A 27,890-nucleotide genomic window follows, 5' to 3' on the forward strand; every position below is an offset into this window, starting at 1 on the left:
GTTTGTGTTATTTTAAGCGTAATGTGGGAGAGTTTATTGAGATAGAAAAGTGTAAAGTGGGAGAATTGAGCTCCCAGAGTTGGGGAGGGGAGGCAGTCCCAAGAGAGGGTGCCCTGTGTGTGTATTTTACAGATAGGGTCTCTCAGACTGTCTGACCAGCCTCAAACCTTGATCCTCCTGATCTCTGCCTCCTGAGTAGCTAGGATTACTGGGATCTGACTTCAAGCAGGATCTCTTGAAAGGTAGTTTATCATACAGATTTTCACTAGTTCTGATACTTCCTGTATCTGATTATGTGAATTAAGAGAATAGGATTTTTACTTTCAGAATAGCCCAGCTTTTGTTTTAAAGAGTTTTTGTAGTTTTGTAAACTTGTATTGCTAATACTTCTTAATATTTGAAGTATACCTTTTTCAGCTTTTCTTTTTCTTCTTTTTTTTTTTTTGGCAGTATCGGGTTGGAACTCAGGGTTTCATGATTGCTAGGTAGTTGCTACAATGCTTGAGGTGTACCTCTAGTCCTTTTGCTCTGAATATTTTTGGGATAGGTCTTGCTTTTTGCCCAGGCTGGCCTGAACTGTGTTCCTCCTATTTTATACTTCCAGTCATTACTAGGGTGACAGGTGTATGCCACCACACTCAGCTTTTTTCTATTGAGATGGGGTCTCAAAAACTTTCTTGCCTGGGCTGGACTCTGCCTCCTGAGTGTTGGGATAACATGTATATGCCACCATGCTCAGCTTGCAGATAATTTAGATCTAGACCTCCTTATCTCAGAGTCCCACATAATTTGGGATGACATGCATGTCCAGCTCTTGGTTGAGATTGGTTCTTATGAAGTTTTTGCCTGGGCTGGCCTCAAACCATAATCCTCCAGATCTTAGCTTTCCAAGTTGCTAGTAGCTTCCCAAGTTGCTAGGATTGTGGATGTGAGCCACCAGAGCCCAGATAGGTTATATATGCTTGTATCATTGATTTTCTACACTTCTATGATGATTTGACTTGTAAAAAACTGATGATGCCAGCTTAATGATTTTTATCTTGACACTTCTAAAATCTGAAGGGGATGCCTTGATTATGTTTTATATTGTGATGTAATTTTCTGATGTTTCTATTATTGCTGTGTCTTCCTTATGTATGCTAAAATTTGTATCTTAAATGTATTACACCAGATGTATGCTAAAATTTGTATCTTAAATGTATTACACAATATTTTTGTATTTTTTTATGCACTAGAAAAATTGGCTTAAAATATGTTGTGCTTTATATTTAGAATGATAATTTAAGAAATATGAGGAGGTAGCATTGAATTCCTCATGGGTGGAAAAGAGGATGTTGGCATATTGAGCAGAATATGCCCAATATATAGAATAGTATAATGGGGTCCTGAAAGTGAGTTTTATTTAATTAAGTGACTCATGCTGCTAATTATCAGAATTTATTTTCTTACCTATTTTAATTACAAATTTCTGGATTGAAGTGGGTTTCAAGTAACAAAAGTACAAATTCTAAACTGTGAATGTGAAGTTTGGCTTTTGTTTTTGCTTTTTCTCTTAATTTTGATATTTGAAGGAACATTTTAATAGCACTTTTCTTGGAGTTTCATTCCTCTAATGCAAGTATTTTGTTGTTAGACCCTTCTCAGGGTAGTAGATAGTTTTATTAATTGCATGAGAGAGATAGTTGGAGATGATGAATAGGGAGTATTTGAGAAATGACCCAGAGTCTGGTGGACTTTATGTGGGATCTTAAATGAATACAAGGATCCAGTAGAATGGCTTGAAGATGGAGGTGATAATTATATTTCTTTATAAGTTTCAGAAGGCAGGTAGCTGCATTTTCCACAAACGAGTCTGGAGAGTAGGTATTTCGTGAGGCCCTAGAGAAGGGAATTACAGCAGTCAGAGAAAGAAGAGACGTAAGTATGGATGAGGGTTTTCCATAAGTAAAGCTGAGGCAGCTGCATACATAGGGCAAATTTAAAATAACTAATGAACAGAATGGAGTATTGATAAGCAGGTCAAATTGACAAGGAGAGGATCAGGAAGAACTTTTGAAGATTAGCGTGGAGGTGGACTTCAGGCATGACTCAGGTGGTTGAACACCTGTGAGGTTAAAGAGCATTTTACTTTTTTTTTTTTTTTAAAGTATTCCTGTGTACATTTTATTTTTTCATTTATGCAGTGCTGGAACTTGAACCCATGACCTTGAGTATGCAAGTCAAGGGCTAGATCACTGAGCTAGGCACTCATCTGTTACTTACTCTGTCCTTAATGTTTACTGTTCCTCAAAATAATTGAGTTCATTCTTACAAAGAAAGTTAGATTCAAGAGGCCTGGAAGTAGTGACTGGGGAGAAGAAAAATTCACAGGCTATTGTTCATGTCATATCTTAGTTGATTATTGACGAAAATACTGGAGAATGTCTATTAATTTATGTAAATCTTGTTAAATTGAATATGGTATATTCAGTACAGGAGAGTATAAGGTTTTTATAGCTCCTAAGAGCTATTGACTGTAGAAACAACAATTTAAAAAAGTGATATAACTTATGTTAAAATATTATCTTTATACCCAAAGTGTGTTGACTGAATAAGTATTCTCAGTTTTAAAAACCATCTTTTGAGCACCTGCCTAGCAAGGATGAGGTCCTGAGTGTTCAAACTCCAGTACCACCAAAAACAAATACACAAAAACCACCTTTTGATATTCTGTAGTTGTGCCCAAGCTTTTATTAATGAGCTACAATAATTTCCATTTTATACTTCTGAAAACAATGCATACATTTTTGCCAATTATTTTCTTGTGTAGGTTATTAGGTGGCTATTGCTTAAGTCTTGACTTTCACTAATTAGTTAAGTACATAGATGGGGAAGAAGGTTCTTTCTCAATTTGATAAACTTTAAAAACTGACCCATCATCTGATATTTTCACCTTTGTGTATAAATCTTACTTCTTGACTAATAACCACTTAGACCAAAGATTTTTAGTTTTTTTCTGTCACTATTTTATGGAATTGTTGAAGACTGCATTTGCAAGCAGAACAAATTAAACTACCTGCTGTATATACTCCGAAATTGAGGTCATTGACTATTGTAAATGAATGAGTGACCCATCTTACTAGTGATTTTCATACATCCTCTTCGTTTTATCATTATAAAAATGGTGCTACATGTAGAAACTAGGATATATGCTGTATATTAATTCCTGTTGTAATGGTAGCTATAGACACTGCTGAAGAATTATATGTATATTATATATATAATCCTTTCAACCAGCTCTGTAAGGTAAGTAGTATAGCATCTCTATTTACACTATAAATGGAAAAAGTTGGAAAAGTTGCCTGAGATAGGTACTAGAAGGGATGTGTCACTATAGGTCTTTCTGCCTGTACAGTCTGGCTTTTAACTTCTATATTTTGAAGTATACAATCTGTATTTATTGATTAGGAATGTGATAGAATCTAACATATAATTACTTATAGTTATACTTTTTTTTTAAAGCAGTATTGGGGTTTCGAACTCCCTCCTTCCCTCCTCCTGTCCTCCTTCTCTCCCTCTTTCCCCCTTTCCCATGCCCCCACCCCACCTTACTATGTAGATCAGGCTGTCCTTGAACTCAAGATTCTCCTGCCTCAACCATCTGGAGTTCTGGAATTACAGGTGTGTGCCACCATTCTCAGCTAGTACTAGTGTCTTTAATGATGAGTATTAATTTTTAAAAGATATTAAGAACTGGGGTTGTGATAGAGTACCTGCCTAGCATGTGTGAGGCCCTGAGTTCAAACCCCAGTACTGCCCCCCTCCACAAGATGTCTGAAAGGTATTAAGACTTACTTCTTTTTTGGTATAACTTGAAAATATTTCTCATTTGAAAATATTTTACTGGGCTGAGAGTATGGCTCAAATGGTAGAGCATTTTGCCTAGCAAGTGTGTGTGAGAGTTTGAGTTCAAACTCCTTGGTGCTGCCAAAAAAAAAAAAAGAAAAGAAAACCCAAACAGAAAGTATTTTACTGGTTTTCCTTCCCAAGTATATTAGTGTCTTTTTGTTAGTTATTTCTTTTTTATTACTTTTTTATTTTTTAAAAATTTCGTATGTGCATATAATGTTTGGGTCATTTCTCCCCCCCTTCCCCCACCCCCTCCCTTCCCCCCCCTTGTTAGTTATTTCTTAATATATCCAGTTGGATAAATGGAGGATATTTTATATCCCCTACCAGAAAGATTATTGTAATCTTGTATTTAATGGTTAAAACATTGTTTCTGCCTGTCGTGGTGGGACATGCCTATAATCCCAGAATTTTGGAAGCTGAGGCAGGTAGACTGCAAGTTCAAGGCCAGCTAGGGGTACATAACAAGACTCTGTCTCAAAAAACAGAAAACAAAACAAAAGGGCAGCCTTCACAGTTATGACTCCACAATCTTGGATTTTACAGCCTCCAGAGCTGTAAGAAATAAATTTCTTAGAAGAAAAGGAATGAAGAAACCACATAAAAATTTCTTCTTGTTATAGGGTTCCATTTCTTCATAAACATCTTAATATTATTTCAAAATTTAATTCTAAAATTTTAATTTCTAAACTTTAATTCTAAAGCATAAGTATTTTTTTTGGCAGGGCTGGGTGTTGAACTTAGGCCTTTGCACTTATAAAGCAGGCACTTTACCACTTGAGCCATGCCTCCAGTCCATTTTGCTCTGGCTGTTTTGGAGATGGGGTCTTGGCAAACTGTTTGCCTAGGCTAGCCTTGAATCGCTCTCCTCCTTATCTCTTCTAGCTAGCTGGCATTATAGGTGTAAGTCACCAGCACTGGCTCGTAGCTAACACTTAAGACAATGTTTTGCACCTTACATTTTTCATACTTACTCTGTATTAAAATGAGTTGCTTAATGTACCTGGAAACTGGAGAAATAAATCAGAAGTCTTTTGTAGCTTGTAGACTTACAAAACTCATTAGAAAATGAAGGTTTCTTAATGTTAACTGCAGTGTGCAGGCCTTTTAATAGTTTGCAATCTTATTCACATTCCTGCTGATGTCCTAACGCTGTTACCGCTTTCTGCTTCAGAATGTTATGTTTGTCTTGTTTACAGTTTTATCTATTTTTATTTATTTATTTATTCATTTATTCATATGTGCATACAATGTTTGTGTCATTTCTCCCCCCCTACACCTCATCCTCTCCTTCTTCCAGGCAGAAACTGTTCTGCCCTTATCTCTAATTTTGTTGAAGAGAGAGTGTAAACAATAATAAGAAGGACAAAGCATTTTTGCAGTTGAGATAAGGATAGCCATACAGGGAGATTCCTAGCATTGCTTCCATGTATTTACGTGTTACATTCTAAGTTGATTGTTCTCAAACTGACATTTTCTCTTAGTTCCTGATCCCCTTCTCCTATTGGCCTCTGTCACTTTAAAGTTTCTGCATTAGTTCCTTTGCATTGAGGACATCAAATACTATTGTGTTTTTTGGGTTTCTTACCTATCCTTATACCTCCCTTGTGTACTCTTGCCTTATCATGTGATCAAAGCCCAATCACATTGCTGTATTTGCCCTTGATCTAAAGCCTGCATATGAGGGAGAACATACGATTATTGGTCTTCTGAGCCTGGCTAACCTTGCTCAGCATGATGTTCTCCAGTTCCATCCATTTACTTGCGAATGATAAGATTTCATTCTTCTTCATTTTTTAATTTTTATTATTTTTGCAGTGCTGCTGGGGATTGAACCCAGGGCTTCACGTATGCTAGGCGAGTGCTCTGCTATTGGGCTATACCCCCAGTCTTATAATTTTATTTTGATATAAAAAAGTTGACAGTTTCTTATTTCATGGAATAGTTTGATCTTAGGAAATGAGGAATTAAAAAAATTAGTTGTTTATGTTCATGATATATCAAGAAACAGTTCACTAAATTTTAGTTTTGGGTTTCCTTTTATTTATTAAGGTTAATGAGCTATCTGAGGAAGAAGAGGAGGATGAGAAGCTAGAACACATAGAAGAACTTCCAGAAGAGGGTGCAGAAAAATCAAATAACATGCCAGAGATGGTACAATTAAGGATGACAGAAAACATCCTGGAATCAAGTAGTGTTACAGCATCAACAAGGTAATTATTTTGGTTGAATGAACTTTAGCTTTTGAGCATTTCATTGTAGATGTAGACTGTCTGAAGCACTGAACACAAGTTATAACTATATGTGAAAGATTGACATTTAAATATAAAAAAGAACAAGAAGAAATTTTAAAGTAGGATCTTAGTATTTTCAGTTACTGTGTTCTTGAAAAAAATAGAACCTTTTTGTCAGGGCATGGTGGCACATTCCTATAATCCTAGCACTTGGATGACTGAGGCAGGAAGATCTCAAATTCAAGGGTAGCCTGACCTTCAAAGTGAGAACCTGTTTCGCACACCACCCGGCGCCCCGCCCCCCTAAAGCCTTTTTTTTTTTGAGGCAGGGTTTCAGTTAGCCCAGGCTGGCCTGGAATTCATGATCTTTTGCATTAGCCTCTTGAGTGCTGGAATTACAAATGTGTGCCACCACACCCTGTCTTTATATATATTTTCCCTTAAAAGTTTTATTCACTTGTTAATTGGGCTAGGTAAAATTTTAGAACCTTTGGAGATAGAACTGCTACAGAATGTAATTCCATGGCTGAATTGACTTCATTTCTAGCTTCTAGGCTGCAACTGGGTTGAACCAAGGGTGTAAAAGAGATTCTTAATCCATTAAGGTAGCACTTTCCAATCCTTTCTTTTTCTTTTTCTTTTCCTTTTTGTCAATGCTAGAGAATGAACACAGGTTCTCATGAATGGTAGGCAAGCAGTCTACAACTGAGCTACATCCTCAACCCTTTCTATTCTTTTTCATGTATAAAGTGACAGTATATATATGACATACTGAGTAAATTTGAAAAATGTGGTAGCCTGGAGACACTATACCAGCAAATAGTTGAAATCATTGAATATACTGTTTAGGAAGCTGTAGAGAATTCAAGAATTTGCCCATATATAGCTCTGTGTTAATTCCCTGTAAAGCTTCATGGTTTACAAACCCTTTTTATTTAGAAGGTCAAAGCTATATAGTCTACTAGATTATTTTCATTCATTAAGTTTCTGTTGGTTAAAAGTAGAGGAAATGATAATTTTAGTCAGAAAGTAAAAGGTCATTTAAAAATTAGATGGGCTGTGTGTGGTGGTCTATATCTGTTATCCCAGCATTCTGGAGACTGAGGCAAGAGAATCGTGAATTCAAGGCCAGCCTGGGCTACATAGGAAACTTCAGGCTAAGTTGGGCTATATAGTGAGATCCTGTGTCAAAAGAAAGGAAGGAAGGAAAGGAGGGAAGGGAAAGAGGTAAGGAAAGAGAGAAAAGAAAGGAGAAAAGGAAAGAAGGAGAGGAAGGAAAGAGAAAATTAGCTGGGTAGAGTGGCCTGAGTCCTGTAGTTCTAGCTTCTTGGGGGTTGAAGTGGGAGAACCACTTGAATTTCACTAATTTGAGACCATCCTGGGAAATAGCATCAAAAAATAAAACAAAATTGGTAATGTTTAAAGGAAGAAATGTCCAACGTCATTTAGAAATGTTAGGAAGTAGTTTAAAATATATACTGCTAAATACAACTACATTTCTCTGTAGACCCCCTGATCTTTATATTATATATATAACTTCTTCAGAAATGATTATGATATATTATCTAATGTGTTTATTTGGTCTCTTGTATGATTTAACATTTTGTTTGTGATATTCTTTGTGTTTACATGGCCTTCTAATTTATTTGTGATGACCTCAACTATATTTTAATTATGTGTTGAGATATGTATTAACTATATAGTAAGGTATTTATAGTTTGACTGTTATTACCCCCTTTCCCCTTTCTTGGGACGTTTTGAGTTCTCACCTAGTTTGTTAGCACTATACTGCTACTAAAAAAAAAAACCTTTCATTCTTTGGCCCTTTTTTCTTCTTTTGTATTAATTTGATATGTTTATTAGCCTCAAAAAAAATGAGCCTTTGTATAGTTTTTGATAAATATTTCCAGACTATTTGAAGGACTTGACCCATATATTGCTACTAGTAATGCTTTCTTGAGAACATGAAACAGTAGATATAATTATTTTGTTAACGTAGAGCTGTGTTCTGCAGTAAGTCTACTAGTACTTTTGTACTTAAAGTCAAATTAATTAAAATTAAATGAAATTTAAAAATTACTTTCACAGTTGTGTTAGACACATTTCAAGTGCTCAGTATCCTGGACAATACAGATGTAGAAAATTTCTATCATCGCAGAAACTTTTTTTCAACAGTGCCAGTTTAAAGGAGGGAATTCATTAATGAGTATTTTTATTAGTTACCAGCAAGGTTGAATATTTTTTCAAATACTGTAATTTCTTCCCTTTGACCATCTGCTGGTTCTGTAATAGATCCTTCTTTCCTCTAACACAGTTATTTTAGAATTCATTAATGATTTAGTGGTTGTCAGAATTTTTAAAGCACATGTCATAGAAATAGACCCTGGTTAAATAAAAAAGAAAAGGCAATTTGTTAATAAAGATGAAAGATGGGTTTCAGAATCAAAGGAAATACAAAAATAGCATGGATATCTTTGTGGAGTTTAGTAATAGAGGGTCATTTAAGCATGTGACAGTTGCTATGAAAATTCCTCTCCTATTAGTCATTCTGCTGAAGATCAGATTTCTGCAGGGTGGTGGGGAGAGGATGTGCCCTAAATTGAGTTGGATGGTCTGTCCTTTGGCCAGTGTAGAACTGGTCATTGTAATTTATGTGTCTATCACAATATTGTGAAATGGGAAGGAGGAGTTAGTTTTCCCAGGAAAACAGTGGACTAGTATTAAAAGAAGGGGATAGTGCTGGACGCTGGTGGCTCATGTCTGTAATCCTAGTTACTTAGGAGGATCACAGTCTGAAGCCAGCCTGGGCAAATAGTTGCAAGATCCTATCTTGAAAAAGACCCATCACAAAAAAGGGCTGAGGCTCTTGAGTTTAAGCCCCAGTACTGCAAAAAAAAAAAAAAAAGAAGGGGATAGAGGTATTGGGCAGCACAATCCAATGTGTCTATCACCGTGGTCTTTCAGATTTAGTGATGATATTTATGTATTTTGGTTAATATTTATACATCTCTTTTATTTTAGATTTGACTGATTGCACAAAGATTAAAAGGTACAAGGACTACTTATTGTGTGATATATGTTACTTTAATAACTAAAACAGTGCTTTTCAGGCATATAAATCTCTTTACATTCATCATAGTTGAGTTAACTTGCTGATTTTTAATTGAGCTTTATTTATTTATATAAATGTTGATGTAGAAACAGCCATAGAATTTAAGTACTTTATTTTTCAGGGTTTTTCTTTTTTCTTTTTTTCTATTGTTTTGAGGCAGAGTCTCGTTACATAACCCAGACTGGCCTCAAAAACTGTGATCCTTCTGCCTCAGCCTCCTGGGTGTTGGAATTATAGGTGTGTATCACCATACCTGGCTTAAATTTTTTTTTTTAATCATCTATTTTTGCATTTCTTTCTTTTTCAATACTGGGGTTTGAAGTTGGGGGTTACACTTGCTAGGCAGACACTCTACTGCTTAACCAATACCTCCAGCCCTTTTTACTCTGGTTATTTTGGAGACAGGGTTTTGCTTTTTGGCCAGGCTAGCCTGAACCACAGTTTTGTTTTACACTTCCAGGCTTTGCTGGGAAGACAGATGCATGCCACTAAGTCCAGTTTTTCCATTGAGATGAGATATGCAAACTTCTGTTGTCTAGGCTGGCCTGGAACGGTGAGCCTCCTGATCTCAGCCTCCCAAGTAGCTAGTATTGTAGGCATGAGCCACTGGTACTTGACTCTGGCAGTTTTTTCCCCCCAGTGCTGGGGGTGAAACTCAGGACCATGTGAATGCTAAGCAAGCACCCACTAAGCTACATCCTCAGTGACTTTTTGCAGCTTTTTGCAGCTGGACTTAGAGACTGAAGGTTGTGGTATATAGATGTAAAGTAAATAAAAATGCATGCTATTTCATAAGTGCTTAATAAAAGATGAACAAATGAAAGCTGAAGTGGAATGAAGTAATGAACATGTATGCAAGGTTTAGAACAGGCACTTTTAGAAAGAATTATTAGATATACCACTATGCCTGGGTAGTTTAGTTGATTTTGTTAGTATTACATATCCCTTTAAAAAAAAAATCAAAAACTTAAGTCAGATCATTTTCATTCCTTTGCTTAAATCTCTGAAATATCTCCCTGTTTTATTTATAATAAAAGTCAAAATTGTATTTTTTAATTTTGGTGGTACTGGGGTTTGAACTCAGGGCTTCACACTTGCTAGGCAGCTGCTCTACCACTTGATCCCATACCTCCAAAATTGTATTTGTTTTTGAGCTAGAGTCTTGTTTTGAGACAGGATCTCACTATGTAACCCAGACTGGTATTACAGGTGTGTGTGTCACCATTCCTGGTCTGAAAGCCAAAAATTCATAAATTGTAACATTCTGTATAGACAGACTGCCCCACCCCATTGGCAACTACCCCACCTTTTCTACCTTTATCTTGGCTAGTTCTCTTCAGAAGTAGCCTAGGAAGATATGTTAGAAACCTAAGGGAAATAAACATTTAGTGATGTTTATCACTGCTTGAACTATCAGTTCTCAAACTTTTTGGTCTCAAAATTTATACTCTCAAATTTTTTGACGTCTGTCTCCCAATGAACTTTTGTTAATGTGATTTGTATCTGTTTACCATATTAGAAATTAAAACTGAGCATCTTTAACTACTGAGAATATTTCTTTGCTGAGTTGTGCTTTAGAAGGACACTTCTTTTTGTGACTAAAATATAACTTCTTGACCTCACTTTTTTTTTTTTAATTAGTCAGTTCCTTCTGCCTTTAATGGTTTTCAATAAGTGGTTCTCAATATTTTCTTTTTTTTTTAGGTTATATGGCTCCCTTATATGATTAATAATTGAGGACCCAATGGTAGTTAATCTTGATTGTGATCCTTATTGAGGATTGAGAGATGCCTAGGAGAGTAGTAAAGCATACCTGTGTGTGTGTGGCCATGAAGATGTTTATACATCATGAGGGCTCTGACCTGATCAATGGTTTCATCCATTTGAATGGATTTGAATAGACTTAGGAGATAGTGGAACTGTGGAAGGTGGGGCATGGGTTACTGGGGGCATGCCTTTGAAGGGTTTATGTTAGTCCTGGTCCATTCCTGTTAACTCCTCTTAGCTTCCTGGCTATCTTGAGGTAGGCAGCTTTCCTCTGCCACACCATTCCTCCATGATGTTTCTGCCTTCCTACAGGCCTAAAAGTAATGGAGCCAGCTGATTATAGACTGAAACCTGTGAAACTGTGAGCCAAAATAAATCTTTTCCTGTCTTTTAGTAGCTTATGTGTCAGGTATTTTGTTGCAGCAACACAAAGCTGACTGACTAACACAGACCCGAAAGAACTTGTTTCTTTGGGTTATATTGGTGTTTATTATCATCATTGTCATTATTATTATTGTTGTTGATTTGTGCTAGGTATTGGACTCAGGATCTTGCTCATGCTTAGCTATATCACCAGCCTCTGGTGTTTGAGTGATTGAGAATTTTATTTAGTGTTTCTTTTTGTTGTTGCTCTTTTTTTTTTTAAGCAGTACTGGAGTTTGAACAACTCAGTCTCACACTTGCTAAGCAGGTATTCTACCACTTGAGCCATGCTCCCAGTTCCTTATTTAGTTTTTTAAACTAACAATAAACTCATTGTATGTGAGAGTAAAATATTTTTAATGTAAAGTAACCAGGTTTTGTACTTTCCTTGCCAATATTTTATTTTTACATGTTTGCTAATCTCTTTAACAGTTGGCTTAATGGATTCTCATATTATCTTCTGCCTTTAATCTGTTGCTTTTATGTTCTAAATGTTTAAATTCCTAGGTTGAAATCCAATCCTCAAGAGGACAGAACAAGAGGTTGGACCTTTGGGAGATGGTTAAGTCTTTGGGGTGGCGCCCTCATGAATTTGGAATAGTACTCATATAAAAGTGGTCTGAGAGAGATTCCTCACCCCTTCTGCCCTGTGAGACACAGTAAAAAGGTGACTGTCCATGAACAGGCTATCACCAGATACTGAATCTGCCAGTGCCTTCATCTTGGACTTTACAGTCTCTAGATTGTATTTTCTTTGTTAGTATTTTTCTTGTCACAGGTATAGAGGACTCCCAAATTAATGAGCAAAGTGAAGAAAGGATTTTTACTTTTGTTTTTAAAGGGATATGTGATTTTTGTTTTTGTGTTTATGTTTTGGAATCGGTTCTCTCCCCACTCCCCAGATCTAATTTCTATGGTTTATGTACTTTTTTGGTGATACTGGGCTTTGTATTAGTCAGCTTTCTGTCACTATAGTGAAATATCTAAGATAATTAACTTACAAAGAGAAAAGGTTTATTTTGGCTCATGGTTTCGAAGGTTTCAGCCCAGGATTGAGTAGCCTCAGGACTTTGGGCTTTTGGCAATATAGTACTTCATGGTAGTGGAGCATGTAGTGGAGCAAACTGTTCATCTCATAAGCTAGGAAAAAAGAGAAAAGAGGAAGAGACCAGGGTTCCACAGTCCTTTTAGAGGGCATGCCCCCAGTGACATAAGGACTTTGCATTAGTCCCCACCTCCACCTCTTGAAGGTTCTGTCACTAAAAATAGTATTACCCTGGGGACCAAGCCTTTAACACATGCTGTAGTAGGCTTAAATATTTTTGTTGCAAGTTTAGCCAGATTGAAAATTTTCTTCACCTCCTGAAAAGTTGCAAAGGTTTAGAATGAAATTTGTGGAGTGTTGATTGGTTACCTTGCCAGTAGTGACCTCATGTTGCAATTTGCTTATGTATAGGCTGCAGAGTATAGACTGCTCTGTTCAGGAGGACTCAGCACTGGTAATTGCTCAGCAGTCTTTATAAGCCTATCACCATCAGTTTCTGTGAAGTGAAATCTTTCCCTGATGTTTTTGTTGGAAGATGACAAGGGTATTTAGAATGACTTGCAAGGCTCTGTTGCACATGTAAAGTGATCCTTCTTAAAGTTAATGGAGGCTGAGCCATTTTTATAGAAATACTGTTTGTAACATTAAATATTTATAATTGGGAAATTAAAATAATAGTTTAAAAATAAGTTTTCTATGATATTTGAATTATAAAAATTTAATGATTGGAATTAAATGATTTTAAGATTAGTTTTATGTTCTCAAGAAGAGAGTGTAGGTAGATTTAAAAATAGAGTTAACAGCAGAAGGGAGAAAAGGCAAGGAATGACTATAGTCTAACATTGTACTTGTATGATGATTTTTTGTTTGTCTTTTGTGATTTATTATTTGTCCTAGTCTGGCTTTCCTTGTCTGGAGGTTTAATAAATACAGTTGGCATTTTTAGGTGGTATATAGTACCTAAGTAATTTGGCCTGACATCAATTAGCAGTTATTTTTCTTGTATCTTTATTAATCAGAAATCACACCCTTGCTGTGTTGTTTAGCTGCAGACAAATAGCTATTGTTAACTTTTTTTTTTTTTTTTCCCAGTGGTACTAGGGTTGCTTGCTAGGCAGGCACTCTACCACTTAAGCCTCTCTGCCAGCCCTTATTATTTACATTTAAAAAAAAAGCCATTTGTATGTGTATATTGGCCCTGGTTTATGCATGAGGGCTTTTACTTACAGAACTTGGCTGACCTCTGAAAATAAAGAACAATTAAATTCTTGGGAAATCCAAAAGCTAAGTTAGTTCTTTGTCCTTTAGCAGCTCAGAGAACAAAGTGTATAATCAATTTTGTGTGTAGACTTGGGGTTGGAATCTGACTCTTAAAGGGTTGTCAGATTTTGCTGTATCTTTGGGAGAAGTCTTTACTAATACTCAAATAATTTTTCTTTCTTTTTTTTTTTTTTAAATGATTCTTTATTGAAAGACTCATTTGATTGTCTCAGCATAGACTTTATGGTTAAGGATTCTTTACTGTTGTGCTAATAAGCTAGCTTGCTAATTACTAATTTTATATACACTTGTGTTTTCCAGTAATAATTTAAAAGGAGTAGGAAGCAAAAAGATCTCTTCCCATCCATCTAACATAAAACCATCAGAACTTTTACCTTTTTTTTAACTCCTTTGAATATCTGGAAATTTTATTAAATTTTGGTCTTTTTGGAGGCAGGATATAGATCTAGGCTAGTGTTTTTCACACTAGTGTGGATAAGAACCATCATTCATGTTCGTTAAATGTTTTGACTCTTGGGCCTTACCTTAGATGTATGCGGAGAGGACCTTGGAAGCTACCTTTCTTAAAGCTGCTTTTTCCTTCTTAATTGGAAAACATATCCTACTTACAGAAAAAGACATAAATGTGTAAAGTTGGTATAAAGCAAATATCCATGTAACCCCCTTCCACATCTAGAAATAAACACTGACAGTAGCTCTCAAATCTGACCCCCTCCCTCTCTACTAAAATGATCCTACATTGACTTTATGGCTTTATTTGCTTCCATGAGTGTTTTAGAGCTTTTAGTCTGTTTGTTTTTACCAAGTATTGAATGTGAGATTATCTGCTGTTGCACATCACTGTGGTTTGTTAATTTTGTTGCTGTATTGTATTATATGATTACACCATTACTCATTTTACTGTTGATAGACAATTGGATTAACTTTTTGATTGTTAGGACTAATATTATCATAACTTGTTTTTATATAATGTGTTTTTATTTTGGATCATTATGAATAATATCACTGTGTACATTCTTATACAGAAATGGTGTATATGTGCATGTACATAAAAAGATATACACATGTATTCAACTTTAAATATTACCAGATTATTTTCAGAAGTGCCCATTGCCCATTCTAGTTTACATTTGTATTAGCAGTGTAAGAATTCTCATTGCTTCATATCTTTGCTAACATGGTATATAATGTATGGACATAATGGTAGATATATAATGTATGTCATTTTATGAAAAATACATTCCCACTTTATATACATGTCTTGGCCAATTCCTTCTTTTTGTGAAATGCCTGTTCAAGGTCTGTTAACTAATTTTCTAATGGGTTGTCTTTTTCCTATTGATTTGTTAAAGAGTTTTAAAAAGTGTTTTCTTAGCCTGGTGCTGGTAGCTCGCACCTGTAATCCTTGTTACTCAGGAGGCAGAGATCAGAAGGATCAGGGTTTGAAACCAGCTTGGGCAAATAGTTTGTGAGACCCTGTTTTTGAAAATACCCAACACAAAAAAGGGCTGGTGGAGTGGCTCAAGGTGACAGCCCTTAGGCGCCCACCACTCTGTGCTGGTGGTTAGATTATTTCAGGCTATTGCAAGCATAGGGAAGTTATCCAGCAAGTGAGGTAGGGGCTCTGTGTGACTGGGAGCCCCTCACCACTGAGTCTCCTGAGTAGCATCATTATAAAACTTTGTCCCAAGCAGGTCAAGTCCCCTACCAGGATGAAGAATTGGCCTTTTGGACAGGAGATACAGTAATTCCCAATAATAGAGGTTTTTAGGAGCCAAACACTCTCCCTGAGGCTAGGGAGAGTGGTTTCATTAAAGTGTTTTTCTGGGTTTAGCTCTTTTTCCTCCCATGGCCATTAACTGTACCTCAGTCACAAAGGCCAGTGCCCATTGTCTGACCCTATTGACACAGGTATTCTGAATTGAGGGATGATTTTTTTTAACAGGCACCTGGCCACTTCTTGGGCTTTCTCAGAGTGAAGAAGGCTTTTACTCATCCTGACAAGATACAGACAAACACCATCAAATATTTACATCCTCTGGCCTGTGGCATCTCAGTAAAGTCCACAATCATGTCTTCAAAAGGAATTCCTCCAGCACTTGGCACCTGGGGTGGTGCTCTTGGCCCGCTGGGGATTGTTGCTGACACACAAACTGTTTTAGTTATGTTGGAGAGCTTGGGGACATAAAAATATTGGGCCAGGGTGGTCTCAAGAGCTGTCTGGCCTGAGTGAGTTCCTTCATGGAACTGCTTGACAAATGTGGGAGTCAGTGAGTCAGGATGACAATGAGCCATCAATAAATTTCCACCATCTGGTTGGTAGAAAATGTCCTTCTTCAGTCTCAAACCAAGACTGTTCTTGTGAAGTACAGTGTGGGTCCCATTCAGGTAAGTGGCATGGGAACAAGGCAGCTGTCAGTGAGGCTGAGGTTTGTCTTCCTATGAGGGCTGCTGTCTTGGCTTCCCTATCAGCCTTTTGGTTTCCCTGAACGGCTGTTGTCTCCCACTTCTGGTGCCTTTGGCAGTGCATGACTGCTACTCGCTTAGGGGCCCATACAGCTTCTAGTAATTACAGAATTTCTTGTCCATATTTAACACTTTTTCCTCCTGAGTTAATGAGCCCCCCTTTCTTTATATAGGAATCTATGGACATGAATGTTAATGATGGCTAGATTTAGATATTTACTCGTACTCCTGCAGTGATCTGGAGTGCCTGTGTGAGAGCAATAAGCTCAGTCTTTTGTGCAGAGTTCTGACTAGCCATCATTGTGGTTGTGCTTCACTGACAATGTCCAGAGTCACTACTGCATATCTGGCAAAACGTGTGCTATCCCGGACAAAGCTACTGCCATCTGTGAAATACTTAATGTCTGAGTGACTAATAAGCTGGTCAGTCAAGTCTGGCTTGCTGGAGAACACCTCATTCATAACCTCTAAACTGTCATGGTCCGGGGGGCCTGAATCAACTGGTAATAGGGTGGCTGGGTTTGGAGTCTTAACAACCCCAAGCTGGATATGTGGGTTTTCACATAACATGTTTTGATATTTGGCCATTCAGGAGTTTGTTAAACAATAATTTTCTTTATGTTTCATGAGAGTCAAAACAAGAGTGGGGAACTTGGACTGTGAGCTCTTGTGTCAAAGTGAGTTTGTCTGCTTCTGCCACCAAGATGGCAGTGGCCACCAGGGCACACAGGCAGCATGGCCAGGCTTTGGAAACTGTATTAAGTTGCTTTGATTAAATAGGTCACTGCCGGTGCCAGGAACCTAGAAGCTGGGTCAAGACTCCTACAGCTGTCCCTAGTCTGTCATGTACATGTAGGAAGAAGGGCTTCATCACATCTGGCAAACCCAGAGCAGGGTAGTTTGTGAGTGCCCTCTTGATTTCTTTAAAGGCCTTTTCTTGCTCTTCTCCCCATACCATGGGTTCCCATTCTTCCCACTTTGTGACTTCATAAAAGGGTTTGTCAAGAGAGAGTAATTAGGGATCCATATCTGGCAGAAAAGTGCAGCTCCTAGAAATTCTCTATTCTGTTGATGGGTCTTGGGGGTTGAATGGAGCAGATGACCTGTTTCCTCTCAGGGCCCAGTTTACTTTGTCCTTGTGGCAGGTGAAACACAAGGTATTTGACAGTATTCTGGCAAATCTACGGGAAACCTTATATCCTGCCTTTCACAAAAGGGAGAGAAGGAGGCGAGTTCCTTCCATGTAATCCTCCTGAGTTGGTCCAGCCCACAGACGGTCCTAAGCTTGCTAGGAGTTAGCTTGACCCTGAAATCTCCATTAAATCCTCCTCTTAAAGTTCTTAAGCATGCACTCTAGGGGGTGTTCTTACTCTGACCTCCTCCGAATTCTCCCATTTGCCAGATGTTGAGATAGAGACAGAAACGGAAGGGATGAGGGGTGTGGAGAGGAGGTAAGGGGTCCTCTCTGGCACATGGGAAAACAAATAACACCACTCCTTTTGTCTGTCTTGGGTGCTTCCCTGGGAGGGAGGGCGAGAGGGTGGTTAGGTGTCTCTTGGTTGTAGTGAGTCTATATAAGCCCTGGACTGGAGGCCATGTTAGGGCTCACCCTAGACCATATGAGTTCACCAAGGAACCCGCACTTGCTTTGTAGCCAGGCTATGCCTCAGGCTCACTCTTTCACACATTCTCACATAGCACAGTATTTCCACCCCCTCCCTGAACCTGAAAGACACAGTTTTACTCCAAAGGGGGGTTACTTGGGTGTCTTTGGGAGTTGATCAGACTCCTGAGGCAGGCCTGAATTCAAACCCAGGTTCTTGCCACCAGTCTGATGAGTGGGGCTCCCAAGTTGATTCTGGAGCCTTTTTGGGTTCCTTTGTGCAACTGGAGCTCATCTCCTTGGCTTACTGGGAGAAAGGCTCCTGCCTTGACTCAACATGGTCTGGTGGTGCCTGGCAGGGGTGGCCTTCTGGCAGGCTTGGGGATTTTGAGCCAGTGACAAGGAGGTGAAAACACTGCCCTCCAAATACCGGACAAGCCCCCATAAATGTTGCAGGAGGGCTCAGACAGAGAGGGGGTCACCAAAGCTTTTGGGAAGCAAGTTTATTAAATAGGCTGGCAGTGACTCAGCAGACTCGAGTCCAAAGGCTGAGCCCTGAGAACAAAGGAAGGTGGCCTTCCTTATATACCATTTAGAGCAAATTACAGAAATGGCGGGGGGGGGGGTATAGCTTGTCCCATACATAATCACATGCTATTTCATTGGCCACTTTAACCTCTGGGGCGAGGTGACCCTTCTGTGGTCTTACCTTGGATAACATTCCCCAACTTTGTTTTTTCTTTGTTTCACTGTAGCACTCCTTATCTCCCTTCTTCCCCGCCCCCCACACCGTGCCTTCCTGCCACATCTTAACATCAGCAAAAAATATTCTGTTATTCATTATTTTAAATTTGCATTTCTATTCAGGTTGTTTTTTTTTCTATTTTTTTGGTTCTTTATGAAATATCTCATATCTTTATATATTAGCATTTTTGTGGTAATCTGACAAAAAGGGTGAGAGAATTCTTCTGAGAAAATAAATAATAACAGTGGCATATTTGAGAAAGAACAGAGGATATAAGGTCAGTTAAAAATTAAAACATGATATACTTTAGTAACAGATTAATGGAGTTAAGTAGTTGGGAATTTGAATTTTTTTAGAACTTGATAAAAGATTAAGTTTTTGCTTTACTACAAATCAGAAATTAAATGGTGAAGAAAATGGTGTTTGATTTATAAATTTTCCTCACATGATTCAGGATATACTATGTTGTCAGGGTATTGCAGTTCATTATTAAAAATAAAATGAATATTTCTCAAGAGAAAAATACTCTCTATTAGAGTAGAGATTGCTGTTGTTACCAAGGAAGTATAACCACATAAAAATTTAACTTGTATAATTAAGTAGCAACTCATAACTGAAATTTAAATTTAAAATGTAAGCAATAGATTGTTGCAGCAAAATATCATAAAAAGACCCTAGCTGACATTAAAGCTCTTAGGGAAAGCTTCATTTATCTTTCCTGGTTTTTTTTCTAGAGAAGCTCACATGAAACCACTAGAAAAAGATGGATGATTACACTTTTCTTTATGCAGGTTCACATGATTTTTCTCCCTGTTTTTTGTTTTTTTTTTTTTAATTTTAAAAATGAAGTTCCAAAAAACTTCCTTTAAATACATTCTTAAGCACTTCCCTTTAAAGGATTAGCATGCAGGCAGTTAGGGCTGAGATTAATTAATTCATCCATACATAACACTGGCAGTTAAATTTTTATAATTATTTTTTTGTTGTGTTAGGAATTGAACCCAGGGCCTCACTCTTGCAAGCACTCTGCCTCTCTGAGCTACGCCCCTAGTCCCCCAATTTTTTTATAGGTAGGGAAGGGTAAAGTGTGTCAAAATATGATCATTGACTGTTGTCTGATAAAGCACTTGTGCAGTTTGATGCTAATATGTCTTGGTTTTGGTGGCATTGGGGTCAAACTCAGGATCTTGCGTTTGCTAGGCAGACATTCTACCCATTGAGCCACTTCTCCAGCCTCTTTTGCATTTGTACTTTTTGAGATAGGGTCTCACTTTATGCCTGTACTGGACTGGACTGCAGTCCTCCTGTTGGTGCTTACCTGAGTAGCTGGAATGATAAGTGCAAACCACTGTGCCCAGCCATTGATCAAGATGGGGTTTCCCAGACTTTTTGATCTGGCTGGCCTCAAACAATGACCCTCCCGATCTCTATCTCCTAAGTAACTTGGATTGTAGATGGGAGTCACTGTGCCCAGCCCTAGCTTATTCTTTGAGGTAGGGTCTTGCTAACAGTTTTTGTCCAGGCTGGCCTGGAGCCATGATCCTACTATCTTTGCCTTCTAGGTATTACATTTGTATGCCACTGAGCCTGGCTATTTGTACATTATTTAGAGGATCTTTTTAGAGCTAAATTTACATTTAAAGAATAACAGGGCAGCTATAGGTGTGATGTATAGGTAAGTGGTGCAAGGGTTCTCCTTCTTGTGACTAAGTGGTAGCTCTGATGTCAGATGTGCCCACACATACAATGTCATAGTTTACCTCTTATCTGACAGATGACTGAAAAAAAACTTAACCTGTATTCGTGAACTGCTAATACTACTATTCACTTAAATCCAAGGCAACTATTCCTCTGGCATTGAAATAGGTCAGTGTTTCTCCAAGTGAGTGCCAGGTGAAGTAGTTTCATATACCATTTCCTCTGCCCCAATACTTTTTTGTTTTTTTGCGGTACTGGGGTTTGAACTCAGGGCCTTCACCTTGAATCACTCCACCAGCCCTATTTTTGTGATGGGTTTTTTTTTGAGATAGGGTCTTGAGAACTATCTGCCTGGATTGGCTTTGAACTGTGATCCTCCTGATCTCTGCCTCCTGGGTAGCTAGGATTAAAGGCTTGAGCCACTGGAGCCTGGCCTAATACATATTTTTAAATGCCTATTTGTGTGAAAAGTAGTTTCTTAAGAAAATTATAATCATAATCTGCTAGAAATGTTTATGCTATGCTCTTGTGTATTATTGTTGTCTTTAGACATTTTTTAACTTTTAGAAGGCAGTTGGGCATCTTTCCTAATAGCAGGGGTTTAGGGGGCCCCACCCTTGGGGGGGGTATGTACATTTGAGCAGTTTAATTAACATCTTTGAGCTTCGGTTTTGTGGAAAGGGGGAAATAGTTATAACTCCTAGAATATTGAGAGCTGTTGAGATAAATGTGTGTCACACTTCTAGCCCCTAATAAATATTCAATAAATACTTTTAAAATTATGGTCTTTGTAATGATATGTTATCTCAAGTCAGTTTTCTTAATATTTGATACTTGTACCAACAAGATTTAGAAAATATCTGCAACCTGATATGTAACCAAAAACATGAAACTTGTCATGTGCAATGCAAACGTGGCAGTTTTTTAGTATATTTTTCAGTCACTTAGTATTGAAAAGTTTTGTTTTTGGCAGCGCTGTGGTTTGAACTCAGGGCCTCAATGCTTGCCAGGCAGGTGTTCTTACCACTTGAGCCACTTTATCAGCCCATTTTTGTGATGGTTTTTTTTCCGAGATGTGGTCTCGTGAATTATTTGTCCAGGGCTGGCTTCGAACTGTGATCCTCCTGATCTCTGCCTTCTGAGTAACTAGAATTACAGGCATGAGCCACTGGCACCCAGCTAGTATTGAAAAGTTTTAAAGCTGATTTGTTTTTTTTTATTCCAGTGCCCATATATCTCCCACCAGCATCTTACCACCCTCTGCAGAGTAAGTAATATAGTTACAGAAGTTAAATTTTTAAGATTTTGACACATCATTAAACTGTAAAGATAAAAATCATGTACTTATTGCTGTCTTTAGAAGAAAGATTGTGCATAGGCAGTCAACTGGTTACTATTTTTTGTATTAGAAACAAATGAAGAAGAGACCTTACATTAATACAATTAAATAAAGATGAGCTTTCTTTTTCTTTGCCTCTTTTATTGTTTATTTAGTTAGTTAGTTTTTGAGACAAGTCATACTATGTAGTCCAGGCTGGCATCAAACTCAAAATCCTCCTACCTCAGCTTCCCGAGTGCAGGTGTTAGTCATGTGCCACTATGAGCTTTCTCCAGTTGATCTTTTTGATTCCCTGAAATAACTCAAAAGTGTTAATGGTTTACTTTTAAAATATGAGTAATGCTCTTATAGTTTCTTTTATTTAGCTGTGTTCATAAGTTATTCCAGCTTTTAAACTTAGCTTTGAGAAATCTTTGTAAATGGCTTTTTGTATAGTGAAGAATTACTGGAACAGCCTATCTTTCCCACTGTAGAAATAGCAGCAATGTTATGATTGATTTGCATAGGATCATCTATTTGGGCAAATACCACTTAAATTTAAGCCATATTATGTGTCCTTTTATGTATTTATTTCTATGCTTTGTTTTACCTTTTAGATACCATAGTAATTTGTTTTGCTTGTCATGGGTTTTAACATTTAAACTTATGTGGCCTAATACCCAGCTAAGGGGACTATTTCTCACTAACATGTGTTCTGTTTTGCAGTGTTTTAGAAAGAACAATTAGAGCAGCTGTGGAACAGCACCTTTTTGATCTGCAGAGCAGCATAGATCATGATCTTAAGAATTTACAGCAGCAAAGTCTGCTGTGTAATAATGAAGCAAGAAGTATTAATTGTGATGGGGAAAGGCCTAGTAGCCAGTAAGAAATATTTTACTATTATTTATTAAAGTTAGAAAATGGTTTGATTATCTTAATTTTTTTTTTCTTAAGTAATGGAATCTCATCTTGCTTGGGGATTTCTGAAAGTCAGTGTAAAAGTGACTTGTATATACTTTTATGTAAGTTGTATATTCATTGAGAATCTCATAATTCTTCCATAAAGTATCTTTTATTAAGTCCAGCACAGCCAGGTTTTGCTCCGTGAACACTGAATGAAGCAGTGTGCTTGCCTTAAAAGGGACTACACTGTATGAAAATTAACTTCAAAACATTAGACTTGTTGCTCTGTGCAAAATATATATATAGGCATATATATGTATATGCCTCTCAGAGATCACAATGAATTTCATATTTTTTGAATATCAGTTCGTATCTTAGAAACAGATGTGAAAGAGTACCCAGAGTTGGAGTATTCATAAGAAGGTAAAAAAATAGATGATTGGATAGAGTGACTTTTTTTAAAAGAGTATTTTAAACTTTTAAATATTTTAAAAGGGCTCACTAGAATAGCTATGAAATAAGAAATGAAAAATATTAACAGTATGAAAAATGGTGGTTAGAATGTTATTTCAGGAATACTGTATTGAACATCTGCAGGTGTGGCATAGATGGCATTGGCAACCATTGCACCTCTATGTGATGATGGCCCACCTTCCATCATGAAGCTTGTTTTTTTTTTTTTTTTCTTTTTCTTTTTGTGGGTGGTTTGAACTCAGGGCCTCACATCATGATGAAGCTTTAATCATGAAGACATGATTAGAACTTACACAACTGGGGGTTGGGGTTATAGCTCAGTGGTAGAGCACTTGCATAGCATGCAAGAGGCACTGCAAAAACAAAACAAAATAAAAAATATACTTACATAACTTTAACTATAGGAAGTATTTGGGCTGAGTAGGAAAGAAAAAAAGTATTTGAAAGTTGGAAATAGTGAGGAAACAATTTCAAAGTTTACAATATGAGTGAATTCTTCAGGGTTTGTCGTTAGTTTAGGATCTTGAAGCTTGTGCCCACTGTTCCGACAATACTCATTATTGTCACCACTGGGGAAGTAACTCATATTCTACCATTGGTAGTATTTTTGTGTACAAAAAACTGCAATGTTTTGTAAATTCTAAACTATGTAAAATGGAAAACCTGTAATAGGAAGTTGCTGCTGTCATACGTGATGAAGTGTTGGACGCTAGCGTGTAGTACTAGCTTATGTTTGCATTTGTAAAGAAAATTGTTCTGGCACATAAATTTTTTTGAAGCCATTTGCCTATGAAAATTTTCTCAGGGTCTCTTATTACATCTTAAGGAGGTACATAAATAAACTTTCTAGATTTTATAATTAAACTTAGCAATACAAAAAGTGGATTTTTATGCAAAGCACACATTTTTATTAACAAGTAAAAGTTTTTTACTAGTCAGACATGGTAGTACACATGGCTAGCACTTGGGAGGCTGAGGAAGATTGAAGTCATCCTGGGCTACATAGGAAGAGCCTGTCTCAAAAACAAAAAACCAAACCCAACAACAACAAAAAAACGAACTTTTTATATCATTATTGATATTTATTTTAAAGACATGACTTGTCATTTGGCCTGATGGATTTTTTTTTTATCTTCATTACTAGGGTTGATATTGCAGATGATATTATTAATGCCAGTGATAGTAACAGAGACCATTCAGAACCTGTGGCTGGCAGTAACTTAGATAATGAAGTTATGCAGCAAGATTTTGTATTTGAGGATCAAGAAAATAACCAGGTAAGAAATGTAGAAAATCTCTGTCTTACGTGTGCTAGAAGCATAACTCTGATTGTTTCATGTGTTTCTTTGATACCACGAGTTAGGTATAGTTCAGTATTTTTACTTATATACTTATAAATCCCCAAGAATATACATTCTCCCAGTGGCATTTAGTAACTATCATTGGGTGGAGAGGTAGGTGTAAAACATCTTATTTTAAAATATTTCCTGGAAAACAAAATAAATTCTGGTGCTAACTGAGGTGATTAGGTGGTATTGAGGTTGAGTTTTGTCATATTTCAGAACTTTTCTGTATTTCTCAGTTTTTCTGAAGAATATGATACAGAGATATAGTTTGGGTTGACCCCTGTAACCAAAGACATTAATAAGAGAAAAACAAATAGAAGCTTAATAATATGTATACCTTATATACATACAGGAGATAGGGGAAGCAGAGTAAATCTCTCAGGGGTGGATTAAATACCATCAGTATCTTCTGAAATAAATAAATAAGGGTGTTGGGGAGTTCCAGTTATAAAGAGATGATCAGGAAAAGCACCTTAGACAAAAGTAAGTTCTGTTAGAGCAGATTGATGAAAAAGTGATTTCATTATCCTCTCATCCTGGTAGAGGAGACACCCTTAGGAATGGAGATTTCCATTATAGATGGAAAATTTCTCTTACAAAAAGGGTAATGTTTCTGTTTGCTCTTGTGTTTCCCAAAATAATCTGCTTAACATATGCCAAAGGGAGGGGCACAAGTTGTGAGCTCTGCCATTGGGACTTTTTGTGTACAGAAAACCCATGAACATTGTTTTAAAAATAGCTAAATTATTATCATTGTCACATTTGTTTGTGGTATTATTGTTTTTAAAATAATTAATTGCAATTGAAAGTATAAAAGCAGGGTTGGGATGTAGCTCAATGGTAGAGTGCTTGCCTAGTTTGTGAGAGGCCCTGTATTTGATCCCTCACACTTCAAAAACAAAACAAAAAACAAACATAAAAAAGGAAAATAATAATAATAATTTTTTTAAACTTAATACTGGGGTTTGAACTCAGGACCTTCTGCTTGCTAGGCAAGTGTTCTATCACTTGAGCCAATGCCTCTAGCCCTAAGACATATTTCAAAGTGTGGTTTTATAGTACTTTAAAATATGACACTAAATGAATGGATAAGGAAGTTTTCTTTAGCATATTTCCATTATAAACCATACAATAAAATAGATATAATTTTGAGCCAGCACAGATGGGGTGTGTGTGTGAGTGTGTGTGTGTTTAAATCTTTACTTAATAGCTGTGGGACTTTGGCCAACTTACCTGGCTTCTGAGCTGCTTTTTGCTTTTCTATGTGTGTGTGTGTGGATGGGTGGGGGTAATACCAAGTTAGAGGATTATTATAAAGATAAAAAGAAGTAATGGTATTATAAGATGTTTCATTCACTAGAGAATGCTTCACAGACGTTAAGTTCCTACTGCTCCTTTCACTGAACTTGTATATATTAGATTAATACCTTTTTACATACTTAGTTACTGCTTTTGTAGTTGGCTCCTTGCCCTTTTCTGAATTACCAGTTTCTGCCTATCTACCCAATCATTCCCATCAGTGTTTTTGGTGGTACTAGGGGACTGTGCTTGTTAGACAGGTGCTCTGTCATTTGAGCCATGCCTGCAGGTTGAGTGGGATCTTGTGTTTATGCCTACCCAGGCCATCCTACACCATGATCCTCCTATTTATGCTTCCTTTGTAGCTGGAATGACAGGTGTGTGATCATGTCCACCTTTTTCTTGGTTGAGATGAGATTTTTGTGAACCTTTTGCTCTGGCTGGTCTCAATCCTCTATCCTCCCAATCTTTTGCCTCCCATAAAGCTAGGATTATAGGTGTGAACCACTAGACCCAGCTAAAATACTTCCCTCCCCTATCCTCTCCCCTCCCCTCCCATCTGCTATTGCTTTCCTTTTCCCCTTCCCCTCCCACTCCCCTTTGTGGTGTTTTTTTGTTTGTTTGTTTGCATTGTCAGTGTTTGAACTCAAGGCCTTGTGCTTGCTGGTCAGGCACTACTGCTTTGAAGCACACCCCTAGGCCTTAACATTTTTATGCTCTGTTTCCTGCCATGTTTTTTTTTTGGGCGGGGAACGACCCTTTCTTGATTCTTTATCCCACTTTAGCTACATCTTGATATCTCTGCTTCCTTACATAATAAAATTGCTAGAAGGAATTGTCCATGTCTATTTTTTTAATTTGTGTCCTGCCATACTCTCTTAAACTCAGTTCAGCTGTCCATTTGCCCATACCCTTTCTTCTGAAACTGATCTTGCAAGTCATCAGTGATTATTGGAACATTTTACTTAACCTAATAGCAAAATTTGATTCAGTTTTGTAATTATTCCTTCTGTTCATACTTTCTGCATTTGACTTTCAGGATATCTCACTACTTGTGGTTTTTTTTTTTTTTTTCCTTCTCCCTGTTCTTCACTGACCACACTTTCTTAATCCCCTTGCTGATTGCTTTTCATCTTCTGGATATCTGATATTTGGAGTAGCTTAGTTCTCAGTTTCACTTTCTTGTAATCTCATTTAGTCTAATGAATGTAAATATCATCTATATGCTGCTAATGTCCAAATTTGAACCTCTAGCCAAGACCTGTTTCTTAGAACTTTAGATTCCTATATCCAGCTGTTTCATCCAACATTTCCACTGGAATATCTTGCAAGCATCTTTAGGGCTGAAAAAAATTTCTTTGCTTATCCATCATTAGGTTTGTAGCTGAGGGCATGCACCCATAAGACAGATGAACATGAGGAAAGCCTATACATTTATTTTTAAAAAGTTTTACATGACACTAATGCTTTTAGAAATGAACACTCAAAGAGGTGAGAAAACCTGTATATTTTATTTTTATGCTTGAGTTTGATGAAAAGTAGACTGTGGTGGAGACATCAGTACATCAAGAAGGTGTATTCTAACGGTAAACTAGGGGGATCTGTGTCCCTGTCTTCAGAGATAACATTTGGTTTTTTGCTAGGTATAGGGCAGGTGCCTCTGGAATGAAAGTTTCATGACTTCTTCAGGAAAGAAGGGGCAAGGGAAAGATGAGTGTGACTTTTCTACTTCTGTAGTTTTCTAAAATGCTAAGGTATATGCCATGCTTTGAAATATAACATGTCCTAAACTCCATCACATCACCTAATTGATTTCCTGTGACTTACCAACACATTTGTTTTCTATTGTCTTTTACAATCTCAGTAAAGGGCATTTTATGCTTCCATTGTACAGGCTAAAACCCTTGAGTCATCCTTGATTTCTTTGAAACTGCATATTCAGTCCTATTGGTTATGCCTTCAAAGTTTTATCTAGAGTCTGACTACCTTTATTACTTCTACTGCCACCATGCAAGTCTAAGTCTTCAACATTTCACTTGAATTAATATAGCCTGCTAACCAATTTCCTTATCTTAGTCTCCCTGTGGTTTGTTTTCAGTGAAGTAGCCAGAGTGATCATTTCAAAAGGAAAATTAGATAATGTCAGTTTTCTTTCTTTCTTTTTTTTTTTTTTTTTTTTTTTTTATGGCATTGGACTTTGATCTCAGGGCCTCATGCTCACAATGCAGGAGCTCAATAGCTTGATTTACTCCACCAGCCCAATAATGTTTGTTTTCTTCCAGAATCTT

General features: G+C 37.2%; 1 protein-coding gene across 12 annotated transcripts in view; it reads left to right on the forward strand.

The window, feature by feature from the left end:
* The window catches only part of Fam13b (family with sequence similarity 13 member B), a 107,873-nt gene that overhangs the window by 37,321 nt on the left and 42,662 nt on the right, over positions 1-27,890 (forward strand). For 6 of the 12 annotated variants that reach the window (XM_074076943.1, XM_074076942.1, XM_074076940.1 and 3 more), the window contains 4 exons: positions 5,941-6,101; positions 21,488-21,529; positions 22,307-22,462; positions 24,102-24,234. In XM_074076943.1, coding sequence (XP_073933044.1) covers positions 5,941-6,101; positions 21,488-21,529; positions 22,307-22,462; positions 24,102-24,234 — 492 coding nt within the window. The remainder of the gene's footprint in view (positions 1-5,940; positions 6,102-21,487; positions 21,530-22,306; positions 22,463-24,101; positions 24,235-27,890) is intronic. The other 6 variants (XM_074076948.1, XM_074076950.1, XM_074076953.1 and 3 more) reach the window with 3 other exon arrangements.

The sequence above is a fragment of the Castor canadensis genome, chromosome 6 (assembly GCF_047511655.1).
Source record: "Castor canadensis chromosome 6, mCasCan1.hap1v2, whole genome shotgun sequence".
In the NCBI taxonomy this organism is placed as follows: Eukaryota; Metazoa; Chordata; class Mammalia; order Rodentia; family Castoridae; genus Castor; species Castor canadensis.